Source organism: Pezoporus occidentalis, unplaced genomic scaffold, assembly GCF_034315485.1.
Source record: "Pezoporus occidentalis ecotype Australia unplaced genomic scaffold, CSIRO_AGI_Poc_V1 ctg70, whole genome shotgun sequence".
NCBI lineage: Eukaryota > Metazoa > Chordata > Aves > Psittaciformes > Psittacidae > Pezoporus > Pezoporus occidentalis.
Genome location: NW_026916053.1, coordinates 5,089,025 through 5,102,500, shown reverse-complemented (window position 1 = coordinate 5,102,500; position 13,476 = coordinate 5,089,025). Strand labels below are relative to the sequence as shown.

At 58.6% G+C, this 13,476-nt stretch overlaps 1 protein-coding gene across 3 annotated transcripts in view; it reads right to left on the bottom strand.

Moving 5' to 3' along the window:
• Positions 1 to 9,288, bottom strand: part of UCKL1 (uridine-cytidine kinase 1 like 1) — a 22,845-nt gene extending 13,557 nt beyond the window's left edge. For 2 of the 3 annotated variants that reach the window (XM_062642361.1, XM_062642360.1), the window contains exons 1-3: positions 4,318 to 4,590; positions 604 to 797; positions 73 to 179 (exon numbers count right to left, since the gene is read on the bottom strand). In XM_062642361.1, the coding sequence (XP_062498345.1) occupies positions 73 to 179; positions 604 to 797; positions 4,318 to 4,385 (369 nt within the window). In that variant the 5' untranslated portion in view covers positions 4,386 to 4,590. Of the gene's footprint in view, positions 1 to 72; positions 180 to 603; positions 798 to 4,317; positions 4,591 to 9,216 lie in introns of those variants that run through there. The other variant, XM_062642362.1, reaches the window with a different exon arrangement.
• Between the last annotated feature and the right edge of the window lie 4,188 nt (positions 9,289 to 13,476).

Genomic DNA, 13,476 nt, shown 5'->3' with positions numbered 1-13,476 from the left:
ACACGAGGCTGATGCTCAACCCACACTGTGTTTCCCATCAGGATCAGCCTGGGTGGACAAGGGCAGCCTCACCTTGTAGAAGGAGTCCATGGAGAGCAGAACCACCCAAGGGACATCGAGAGCCTCAATGATCATGGTGGCCACCGTGGTCTTCCCCGAGGCGCTGCCTCCTCCCAGGCCTGCCAGGGGAAAGGGGATGAAGGCACCGACCCCAAGCAGGGGCTAAAGCCCTGGTGCTGCCCCGCTGCGCTGGGCTGGGGGAACACCCAAAGAGGGACAGCATCAAAGCAGAGACCACCCCTGAAGATGCGGAGCGGCACAAGCTGTAAGTGCAGGCCGTGGGCACAGCAATGGGAACCCTTTCAGTGGAGGGACCAGCGGGCACCAGAACCAGCCTGGGGGGCTCGTAACAACCCCAACAAGAAGAGCAAAGGGAACAACCAGCACAGAGCGTGGTGCGCCCGGTGCCTGCTGTAACCCATCACCAACATCCGCAAGCTCAACCCCACGGCTCACCCTCGACGCCGCACTGACCACGGGCGCCCTCCTTGCAACCCCTACCTGGTTGTGGGGCAGGAATCCCCTCCCGCTGCCTCTGCCTACCTATGACGAAGGCCTCTTTGGACTGCGTGCCGTGCTCGTTGTACCAGGGCGGCCGCCCCGCTGTGTAGATGGTCCTCTTGCTGGTCCGCAGCAGCGGGGGCTCCGACTTGCACTGACTCGTGGTCCTCTTCCGGGGGGGCTTCGTGGAGCCCACGGGTGGGTACAGCCGGTCCAGGGACTCGGCGCTGCTGTTGCTGGGGATGGAGAGAGGAAGGAGCTCGGTTACCAGTGGTGGGGAAGGGGCTTGCGGGGTCTTGATGGGACCGCAGGCTGCGTGGGTGAGGGATGCGATGGGAAAGGGGGAGAAGCAAGCGCAGCCCCGCTGCGATCCCATGGCAAACATGGAATTGTCACGCAGGACCAGTCTGAGCCTGGAAAAGGCTCAACACAGGCATCACTTAGAATCACAGAACAGTTCGGGTTGGAAAGGACCTTAAGATCATCCAGTTCCAACCCCTCTGCCATGGGCAGGGACACCTCACACTAAACCATGGCACCCAAGGCCTCGTCCAACCTGGCCTTGAGCACTGCCAGGGATGGAGCATTCACAACCTCCCTGGGCAACCCATTCCAGTGCCTCAGCACCCTCACAGGAAAGAATTTCCTCCTTAGATCCAATCTAAACTTCCCCTGTTTCAGTTTGAACCCGTTACCCCTTGTCCTGTCACTGCAGTCCCTAATGAAGAGTCCCTCCCCAGCATCCCCTCCTGCAGCCCTGCTGCTTGGGGACCATCGATGTCAGATGAACACACCAGTGAGCTCTCTAAAGCACGGACGGGTGCTGTTACAGAGGGCAATCACCTGCCCTGACGCACTAAGGGTCCCTCCTGGGGGCTGGAAGCCAAACACAGCTCACCCACCCTCACCCCACAAGCGCTCCCCACATGGCGCACTCCATCCCCACCAAAACCTCTAATTCCCCCCCCACTTTAGACCTGAACCTAAGGGGTGCTGAGCCCCTCACAGCCGCTTTGCTGTGCTTGCAGAGCCCGGAATGCCTCCCTCTTATCTCCCCTCCCACCACAGCCCCATGAAGGGAGAGGCACAGAGCACCCTGCGGAGCCCGTTCCAGCCTGGCAATGGGACAGCAGCAGTGGGGAGGTGCTCGGTGTCCCTTGGCCAGGAGATAAGCAGGGGCATGGAGGGGGGGTGTTATTTACACCACCTCCTGCTCCTCCCCTGCTCACCAAGGGCTGTCTCCTCCCTGTGAGAAGGGCCAAAGGGCTCTCTCCTTGCTCACACAGCTCTGCCCATCCATGACAGGGCTGGAAGTGAAACCAGTGCAAGGTCAGAGCACGGGCACCAAACCCGGCACGGGTTGGTACAGCTCTGTGGGGCTTTTTGCTCTTAACAGGGCTTAAAGCGCAGGGCTTTGCAGCTTCGGGGTTGGGTTTAAGCCTGTTTGGAATGGAAGTTAATTCCCTTCCCTCCCCCCAGCCTTTTTTAGGGTGATTTCAGATAAAACGGAAGATTTGGGAGCAGCCATCTGTACAGGATGGGATCCCGGGATGGGATATCTCTGACCAAGATGTATGTCCTGATATACATCATGATACCTACTGCTCTGACCAAGCAGGATCCCACCGCCATGAGATGCCCATCTCCCAAACCAGCACATCCCCGGCATGGACACAGGGATTCACTGGGGTTTGCTGAGCTCCTGCCCCTGCCCTGGGCACCCCAACCACCACTTCAGAGGGACACGGACCTGCTTGAGCCAGCCCAGAGGGCATGGAGCTGCTGCGAGGGCTGGAGCAGCTCTGCTCTGGAGCTGGGCTGGGTCAGCCTGGAGAAGAGAAGGCTCCTGAAGGGGAGAGCTCAGAGCAGCTCCAGTGCCTGAAGGGGCTGCAGGAAACCTGGAGAGGGGCTTGGGACAAGGGATGAAGGGACAGGCCAAGGGGAATGGCTTGAACCTGCCAGAGGGGAGACTGAGCTGAGCTCTTAGGCAGAAGCTCTTCCCTGTGAGGGTGCTGAGGCGCTGGCACAGGGTGCCCAGAGAAGCTGTGGCTGCCCCATCCCTGGCAGTGCTTACTCCGGAGCGTGGAGCATCCCCAGCATCCCGCAGCGCTCGCCCGTCTCATGGAGACCGGCAGCATTCCCAGAGGAAATCCAGCTGAGCAGCCCCAGGCTCCGGAGCAGGCGCGTTCCCGGGAGAGGGGCAGGGACACGGCTGAGAGGAGACGGTTTATTTCCTGGTAAACAACTGTGTTTGTGCCACCTCTGCTTCCATCGAGCCAAAACGATGCCTGCCTGCACCGGCGGCTCATGTCAGCCCAGTGATGGGGACAGCGAACGGTGCCTCAGCGCTGCTGGTGGGAGACTGGAACACCCGGTCTGGGTTTGCTCCTCTGCGTTCCTCATGGAATGGGATGGGTTGGAAGGGACCTTAAAGCTCCTCCAGCTCCAACCCCTGCCACGGGCAGGGACCCCTTCCACTGGAGCAGCTTGCTCCAAGCCCCTGTGTCCAACCTGGTCTTGAACACTGCCAGGGATGGGGCAGCCACAGCTTCTCTGGGCACCCTGTGCCAGCGCCTCAGCACCCTCACAGGGAAGAGCTTCTGCCTCAGAGCTCAGCTCAGTCTCCCCTCTTCCCCATTCCAATGGCTCCCAGGCTCTGCCCCTTACCCAAACACTTCAGGACTTCCACCACAGGTCCCCGTCCACATCATCCCTCCCTATACAAGACATGGATACTCTACCCCCCCAACCAGCCCTGCCCATGATCTATGGCAGACAAGCCGGGCCGTGGGGAGCCTGTGGGGCTGCAAAGGTCACTTTCTCCTAATGTTACACTGGAAGCATGGCAGATGCTTCCCAAGCCTGCCTTTGCCAGGAAGGGCCTCTCCTCCCCTCCCAAGGAACGGCTCATCCCAACCATCCCGCTTGGCCCCTTCCTATTGCTTTATCAGCCACAAAGCCCATGCAATGCCCCCTGCCTGCAAGTAGAGCCCCCCAAGGAAGGGCCTCTCTGTGTACATAGGCAGTCAATGCTGTTGCTCTACCCAAAGGATGCTCCCTGCCCCATGCAGACCCTCCCCAAGCAGAGCGCACCCCTGGGTACCAGCAGCACCCCCAGCAAGGTGCATGTGAAGGAAGCATCTTCCTAGGCTTGGTAACCCCTCTCCCGTGAAGCCTTCCTGGCTGCCAGCCCCTCTCCCTGGACCCTTTGCCCTCCCTGTACCTGCTGGAGGGTGCCAGGAGGAAGCCTGATCCCATGGGATGCTGGACGCGTTTTGCTCCCACTCAACCCAAGCGTGGATTTACTGGGGTGAGAGGGGCACCACTCTCCCCTTTCCCACTGCGCTCCCATCCCTGTGCCCTCCATGCTACATCTCCCTGCATCCCACCGCCCTCCAACCCCGACCACCCCAGATCCACGCCGGGTGAAGGGGAAAAGCAGCAGGTCCCAACAGGTCCCATAGGGAAAACGGCAAAGCCCCAGACGTGAGCTTGGAAGCAAACAGCAGAGCCCATCCTCATCCCTGCACCCCATAAGCACCAACCACGCACCCACCCCTCCAAATGCCCCATAGAGCCCCTGCACCAGACCGGCTTCACCCCGTGTCCCATGGGAAGCTGATCCTTCCCTCAGCTGCTGCCTGCAGGGAAGCAGGACCAGGACACTGGGGCTGGCTCCAGCATGCAGGGACTGACAGCAAAGGGGTGAAACACACCAGAACCCCCCCCCCAAAAAAAAACAAGGCAGGAACTCACCCACCGTCCGTGCCGAGGGCCCAGCACCCCGAAATGCGAACACTGGAGAAGGCGGGGGGGCTGCTCATGTCCCCAGCAGGGCTTAAGGGGGTCACCCCCGGGCCCCCAACCTCCTGCTGCTACCGGTGCCAGGGGACAACGGGGGGTCCCTGGTGACCCTCGGCACACGGAGCCATGCACAGGGGGGTCCCCAAGGCACGGGGACAGGCACAGACCCCCCCCCCCCCAGTGCCAGCAGCTCCGGGGGGGGTCAGGGATGGGAGATGGAGGAGGCAGGAGGCTGCGGGGGGAGCGTCGCTGCTGTGGCTGTGCAGCGGCCAGCGCGCATTAGAGGATGGCTTAACCCCAGATTACGTTCATTACCTGATATTAATAGCACTGGCTTGATTAAAGACAAAGCGGGGGGGTGTGGGGGGGGTGAGCTGACACCTCCCCTCGCCGCCCTTTGCACAGGGCGATAAACACCAATCCCCCCCCCCCTTGCGCCTCTGCATCCCGGGATCGGGCTCGCGCAGCTCCCTTTGGATGTGGGGGGCTCTGTGGGGACAGCGCTGCCCCCCCCCCCCCAGGCCGGTGAGTGCGTGGCTATGGGGAACAGGGAGGAGGAGGCTGAAGGGGGGCACAGTGCGGGGTGGGGATGGAGGGGGGGGCCTCCCACCAGCACCCCACATCCAGCCTATGGAGCACAATGAGGCTCAGGGTGCTGCTGGGGTAGGGTTTGGAGCAGGGTTTATCCCACTCCCATAGACCCCAGCAGAGGGAGATCCATCTGGGGCACCCCCCCACCGGAGCTCAGCTCCCAAGGGAAGAGCTGCCCCACACGTCCCCTCGTCCCTGGGATAAACAAGTGGGTGAAACTCAACACTCCCGGGCTAAGAATAACGTCCTGCTGGGTGCTGAGCTCCCCCCTGCGTCCTCTCCCTGTGCCAGGCAGGGCAGGGAGCCCAGTACCCAGCGCCAGCAGCACCCAGAGCCAGCAGCACCCAGTGCCAGCAGCACCCAGAGCCAGCAGCACCCAGAGCCAGCAGCACCCAGAGCCAGCAGCACCCAGAGCTGGGCACAGCCAGGGTGGGGATGGAGACTCCATAGGGACAGGCCAAGGGGAATGGCTTGAACCTGCCACAGGGGAGGCTGAGATGAGCTCTGAGGCAGAAGCTCTTCCCTGTGAGGGTGCTGAGGCGCTGGCACAGGGTGCCCAGAGAAGCTGTGGCTGCCCCATCCCTGGCAGTGTTCAAGGCCAGGTTGGACACAGGGGCTTGGAGCAAGCTGCTCCAGTGGAAGGGGTCCCTGGATGGAACTGGAGGAGCCTTAAGGTCCCTTCCAACCCAAACCAGGCTGGGATGCTCTGGCACCGTGGCAGAGGCTCCTGAGGCACAGCAGCCGCCACCACGGAGCGCTTGGATCACGGGACAAGGAGGAGGTGGTGGAGGACGCCCCAAAACACACAGGACAAGGTCCTGTGGTCCCCAAAGGAGCCCTGGCACAGCGAGGTGAGAGCTCAGCCCCAGCGCACCCAGCATGAGCGGGAATGGGGAGGATGCTCCCCACTCTCAGCATCCAGCAGAGGTGAACGCCTGCGGATGCGGTCCTCCTCTTCCTCGTGTTCCAGAGGCCGGGAATACGTGCTGCATCCCGCTGTCCTCAGCAAACCCCTGCTGAACACGGGGGGGCACCAGCCCCTTCCTGCTCCTGCCCAGCGGCAGGACCCCAGAGGAGAGCAGCACCCAGGGACAAGGGGCCGGTCCCTCAGCTGGGGCTGCAGGAGCAGCGGGATGAGGATGGGAGCAGCGAAGCGAGCGATGACCAAAGGAACCTTTTCCCATCCGTGATTTCACGCGGGCTCCCCTTCCCCTGGGAAAGCTCCTTCAGAAGCCCAAGAACGCAATTCCCTTGGGAAGCCATTCCCATTCCTTCTCACGGAAGAAGCGAAAGACAAGGGACAAGGAGCCGGGAGCATTGTTCCCAAGCATTGTTCCTTATCGCACGCTTTTTCCTGCCTTTGTTCCAAGGCTCCAAGTGATGGGAGCAGCATTCCCAGCGCTCACCCGACATCCCAGACAGGGATGGGAATCTCCTGCACTGGCTCCAAACCCCAGCAGCGAGCGAGCCCCCCCTCCTGGCATGAGCTCCTCTGTAAATCCCTGCTTCCCAATTCCCTTTCACATCTCTCAGCTCCTGCACAGGCCAAAATTCCTGGGTTTTGGATGGTTTTTTCCTTCTAGATGATTTTTAAGCACAAATCCGTCCTTTCTATTTGCAGCCTCCAGGAACTGGGCTTAAAACTGGGAGAAATAGGAAAGCCAGCACAAAGGCTGGGTCCCCTTATCCTAAAGGTGATGGGAAGCTGCTCACTGGGCTTTCCTTGGGATTTAAGGATCATTTTGGTCACTATAAGCCATATATTGCTGGTGGCACCAAACCAGGAACCCTCCGTGCAGGGATCTGGGTGAGACAGGGATGGATCCCAGCACCCTGTGAGCAAGCCAGGCCAGAGAGGATGATGTGCATAAGGAAAGGCTCCAGGAAGCCCTAGGTGTTGGGATGGAGGAACTTGCCCAAGGGATGAAGGGACACAGCCATGGGATGGGGAAACTGAGCTGTGGGATGGAGGAACCCATCCAAGGGATGGGGAAACACAGGAATGGGATGGAGGAATGCAGTCATGGGATGGAAGAACCCACCCAAGGGATGGAGAAACACAGTCACGGGATAGAGGAACACAGCCATGGGGTAGGGGAACACAGCCATTGGATAGGGGAACACAGCCATGGGATAGGGGAACACAGCCATGGGATAGGGGAACACAGCCATGGGATGAAGTAACTGATCTGTGGGATGGAGAAACTGGGCTGTGGGATGCAGCAACACAGCCATGAGATGCAGGAACATAGCCATGGGATGAAGAAACCCATCCACAGCATGGGGAGCGTGCCCAAGGGATGGAGAATCCATGTTGTGGGATGGAGAAGCCAAGCTTTGGGACAGAAACTCATCCAAGGGATGGAAGCACACAGCTATGGGATGGAGAAACACAGCCATGGGATGGAGAAACACAGCCATGGGATGGAGAAACACAATCATGGGATGGAGAAACACAACCATGGGATGGGAGAACATAGCCATGGGATGGAGAAACACAGCCATGGGATGGAGAAACACAACCATGGGATGGGAGAACATAGCCATGGGATGGAGAAACACAACCATGGGATGGAAGAACATAGCCATGGGATGGAGAAACACAGCCATGGGATGGAAAAACAGCCATGGGATGGAAGAACATAGCCATGGGATGGAGAAACACAACCATGGGATGGAAAAACAGCCATGGGATGGGAGAACATAGCCATGGGATGGAGAAACACAGCCATGGGATGGAAGAACATAGCCATGGGATGGAGAAACACAACCATGGGATGGGAGAACATAGCCATGGGATGGAGAAACACAACCATGGGATGGAGAAACACAACCATGGGATGGGAGAACATAGCCATGGGATGGAGAAACACAACCATGGGATGGGAGAACATAGCCATGGGATGGAGAAACACAGCCATGGGATGGAGAAACACAACCATGGGATGGGAGAACATAGCCATGGGATGGAGAAACACAACCATGGGATGGAAGAACATAGCCATGGGATGGAGAAACACAGCCATGGGATGGAAAAACAGCCATGGGATGGAAGAACATAGCCATGGGATGGAGAAACACAACCATGGGATGGAAAAACAGCCATGGGATGGGAGAACATAGCCATGGGATGGAGAAACACAGCCATGGGATGGAAGAACATAGCCATGGGATGGAGAAACACAACCATGGGATGGGAGAACATAGCCATGGGATGGAGAAACACAACCATGGGATGGAGAAACACAACCATGGGATGGGAGAACATAGCCATGGGATGGAGAAACACAACCATGGGATGGGAGAACATAGCCATGGGATGGAGAAACACAGCCATGGGATGGAGAAACACAACCATGGGATGGGAGAACATAGCCATGGGATGGAGAAACACAACCATGGGATGGGAGAACATAGCCATGGGATGGAGGAACACAACCATGGGATGGAAGAACATAGCCATGGGATGGAGAAACACAACCATGGGATGGGAGAACATAGCCATGGGATGGAGAAACACAGCCATGGGATGGAAAAACAGCCATGGGATGGAGAAACACAGCCATGGGATGGAGAAACACAGCCATGGGATGGAGAAACACAACCATGGGATGGAGAAACACAACCATGGGATGGGAGAACATAGCCATGGGATGGAGGAACACAGCCATGGGACGGAAGAACATAGCCATGGGATGGAGAAACACAGCCATGGGATGCAGAAACACAGCCATGGGATGCAGAAACACAGCCATGGGATGCAGAAACACAGCCATGGGATGCAGAAACACAGCCATGGGATGCAGAAACACAGCCATGGGATGCAGAAACACAGCCATGGGATGGAAGAGCATAAGCCATGGGATGGAGTGACGTGCCTACGACTCCACAACCATTAGCCCCAAGGGGATGCCCAGTTGCCCCATGGTGCCAAACGCCTCCGACACAGCTCCCAGTTCCCCCCCCCCCCCCTACACACACCATAGACACATGGTTTTGGGTGGAAAACACGCGGTTTCAGCTCCTCCAACAGCACCTCGGGATTAAGGGCGGGGGGGATGAAGGAGAAGAGGGTTTGGTGCGGGAATAGGAAGCAGCGATGGGATGGGGAGGCCCCATACGCGGAAGTGGCATCGGGGAGGGGGGGGAACGGGATCGCGATCGCAACGCCCCGGAGCCGCCGAAACGGCGGCTCCGGGGCGTTGCGATCGCGATCCCGTTCTCGAAGGGTTACAACGGGTCCGGTGTTGGGGTCCTTACCTATCGTGCGGCTCCGCTGGAGCCCCTTCGGCCACCGGGGCCGCGGCCATGGCGCTGCGGGGATGGGCGGGCTCGGGGAGGACGGAGGCGGAGCTGCCGCGGGGATGTGCGGGATTTGTAGTGCGGGGATGGGGTTGGGGGGGGAGAGGGCTGTTATGGGCATGGATGGGTGCTGTGGGGTGCAGATGGGTGCTATAGGGTGCAAGTAGATGATACGGGCACCTTTGGGTGCAATAGGATGCAGATGGGTGCTATAGGGTGCAAGTAGATGATGTGAGCACCTATGGGTGCCATAGGATGCAAGGGGGTGCTGTAGGATGCAGATGGGTGCTATAGGGTGCAAGTAGGTGATATGGGCACCTTTGGGTGCCATAGGATGCAGGTGGGTGCTGTAGGATGCAGATGGGTGCTATAGGGTGCAAGTAGGTGATATGGGCACCTTTGGGTGCCATAGGATGCAGGTGGGTGCTGTAGGATGCAGATGGGTGCTATAGGGTGCAAGTAGATGATGTGAGCACCTATGGGTGCCATAGGATGCAGGTGGGTGCTATAGGGTGCAAGTAGGTGATATAGGCACCTTTGGGTGCCATAGGATGCAGATGGGTGCTATAGGGTGCAAGTAGATGATGCGGGCACCTCTGGGTGCCATAGGATGCAGATGGGTGCTATAGGTGCAAGTAGATGATGCGGGCACTTCTGGGTGCCGTAGGATGCAGACGGGTGCTGTAGGATGCAGATGGGTGCTATAGGGTGCAAGTAGATGATGTGAGCACCTATGGGTGCCATAGGATGCAGGTGGGTGCTGTAGGATGCAGATGGGTGCTATAGGGTGCAAGTAGGTGATATGGGCACCTTTGGGTGCCATAGGATGCAGGTGGGTGCTGTAGGATGCAGATGGGTGCTATAGGGTGCAAGTAGGTGATATGGGCACCTTTGGGTGCCATAGGATGCAGATGGGTGCTATAGGGTGCAAGTAGACAATATGGGCATGTTTGGGTGCCATAGGATGCAGATGGGTGCTGTAGGATTCAAATGGGTGCAGATGGGGGGTGGTTTGGGCGTCAGTGGGTGCTTTGGATATGGGTGGGTGCTGTAGGATACAAATGCTGTGGGCATATTTGGGTGCCATAGGATGCAGATGGGGGCTGTAGGGTGTACATGGGTGCTGTGGGCATGGATGGGTGCTGTAGGATGCAGGTGGCTGCTGTGGGCACAGTGGGTGCTGTGGGGTGTAGGTGGGTGCTTCGGGCCATGGGTGGAAGCTGCGAGCACGAGTGGGTCCATGGTCCCCATCACACCTGGGAAGCAAGACCATCCATGGGAACCATGGGATGAGTGATCAGGCTTACCTGGATCTGGAACCAAAGCAGACCTTAGGAAGAGAAGGGGGATTTACACCCATGGGTGCCGCAGGTACCGAGCTCCCCATCCCCGTTTTGGGATGCACCGGGATATTCCCTCAGCCCCCCCCACCCTGAGGACAGCGAAACCCCTCAGATCCCACTCCCACCCTTCCAACGACCTGCACAATAACACCGCTGCGGCTGCTGCTGATACAAAATCCATACCCATTTATTGATGGAGCTGTTCAATACATCCAGCCCAGCGCCCGAGCGCGGCTGCACAGCACTGAGCAGGGGGCCATGGCTACCAAAAACAGAGCATCACAAACAGGGAGTTTAGTATAAGATACTTTTACTGTTAAAACAATTCCATCTTTTTGCAAATAAACACTTTTTTTTAATATATATATTTATATATTTATATATATGGTTACAAGTGATAAATTGGATTTTTTTTTCTATTTTTTTCCTTTTTTTTTTCCTCCCCCCCCCCCCCTTCCCCAATACACTTATGCACTAATAACTGGCACCGACGAGAGACATCCGGCTGTGCCGTGGGATGGGTGGCTCCAGGAGGGAAAGAAAAGAACAAAACGCTCCCCAAACACTCCCAATGCCCCTGGATGCGATGCTCCGGGATGGGGCAGCTCCAGCTCCATGGGGCTGCCCATACCCGGGGGTGCTGGGGGATGTCTCTGCCCCCCATTTACTTACCGTGACCGAGCCCATGGGTCCCACCATGCCGCCCTCCCCAGCATCCCTCTACCCTTGTTGGCTCTGTATTAACCCCATAGCACTGAGGACATTGGGGGGGGGCCCTGGAACTCAGGGTCTGCAAACCTCTATGGACAAGGGGATGGAAGGGGAAGGATGCATTTGTCCCTTTGGATTGAGGTGAGATCCTCCCCATGGTCACTGCCTCACTGGGAGCACCCGAATGGGCACAACCCACATTCTCTGCTCTCGTGCCATGGGATGGGTATTCCCAGCATCACTCCAGAGCCTTGCAAGGCCAAGCGGGAGGGTAAAGGGTGTCCCATCGCAACGCATCCCTCTGTGCGTGATAGGGAAAAACACCTTTGAAGGGGAAAAACAGACCCTGAAGATTTCACTTCCTCCTAAAAGCTCCCATTTGACCACAGGGGGTTGAGGTGCATCCCCAGCTCCGAGGTGACGGGGACAGCATCTGCACCGGGATCCCCATTCCCACTGCCCATCAGTGTTAATGGGAATCGAGCCCTGGGCTGTGCCCGACGGGAGGTGGTGGGGATGGACTGGGGTGAACATCCAAACCCGCAGCCTGGGACACCCAGGGCAAGGGAAGGGAGCTTTGCCAGGGGGTTTCCCCCCACGGTGGGGCATGGGTTTGGGATCCAGCGGCTCCCTCCACTCCTCCATGGAGGTTGCAGTGCCCAGCTCCATGTCTGGTCCTTGGCTCTGCCCATTCTCCCCTTCCCATACACCCAACAGCCACAATGTGCACCCCGAGCATCCTCCTCGGGCCCCTCACCCCGGCCCTTCCTGCAGTCCCTGCTCTGGCACAGCCCAGGACAGCATCACCACGTCCCCATTGTGCCAAGGACCAACACAGCCCCGAGCACACTGGTCCTGCTGCTCCCAACCTGTTCCCTTCACAGCGGGGCAGGATCAGTCCCAGCATCACTGCCCAAACAGATCGGATGAGGCACAAGCAGCAAAGCAACCAATGGAGCTTCCCCACCCACTGCTCCAAAGCTGTGGCTGGAGCAGGAGCTCTGGCTCCCATGGGAAGAGCCCTGGCTCCGAACACATCATCCCCTGTGGCTGCCCCATCCCTGGCAGTGCTCAAGGCCAGGTTGGACACAGGGGCTTGGAGCAAGCTGCTCCAGTGGAAGGGGTCCCTGCCTGTGACAGGGGTTGGAGCTGGATGAGCTTTAAGGTCCCTTCCAACCCAAACCATTCCATGACTCCGATTCCATGCTGTGCCAACCTGCCCCTGGAGAAGGATGCTAATCACAACTGAACAGCTCCATGGAGCAGGGAAATGATCCTGATCCTCCAGTGCCTGAAGAGCAGGGAAGGAACCTGAGGGTTGAGGTTGCAGTGGATTAAAGCAGAAGCTCCGAAGCTCTCCCCACCCCAATGCCACCTTCCCAGCTCTGCACAGGGGCAAACCAAACTCAAAGTGAGGATTTCCATCCCATTAGTGAGAGGAAACGTGCCCGCTTCCCAAGGACAGAGGTAGCCTGGTTTTGTCTGGAGACAGACACATCCCGCTCCAGGGATGCTTCCCTCCAGGCTGGAGCGAGGTGGTACAAGGGTGTCAGCACAGAGGCAAAGGGAAGCCCATGGAAAACGAGCAAGCAAAGGATGGAGCATGGGCAGGGGCTCTCCATTGCCAAGGAAGGAGGTCGGGGGAGCTGAGATTCACCCCTTGCAGGTCCCAGCCCCACAGACAAGGTGAGTGGAAGGAGCCTGGGCAGCGGTTGGGGCTCACCCGAAAGCAGGACCCATGATTGTCACTTGGTGCTGCCCCCCCCCCCCCCCCATGGGGGACAGAGACCCCCATTTGGGCCATCAGCACCTTTGGGATGGGGACCCTGAAGCACCCTTTCCATCAGCTGCTCCCCTCTGCGGCTCGGCCACCCCAGCACTGCCATTGCTGCTGCAGCTCCTCCATGAGCACCAGGGCACAGCTCCTCCATCACCCCGCTCCCTGCTCACGCCATTCCCAAAACATTCAGTTAATCCCTCCAACCCCACCCATCATCCTACAGCGTCCGCCTCTCCCATCCACTTCCAGGGATGCCCACACCTCCTGCAGCCCTTCCACAACCACATCCAGCCCCATGCATCCGGAGGATGCTCTGCCAGCTCCATCCCCTGGAACAACCCCCTTGCACCGAGCCAGCCACAAAGCCAACGCCACAGAGCAGGT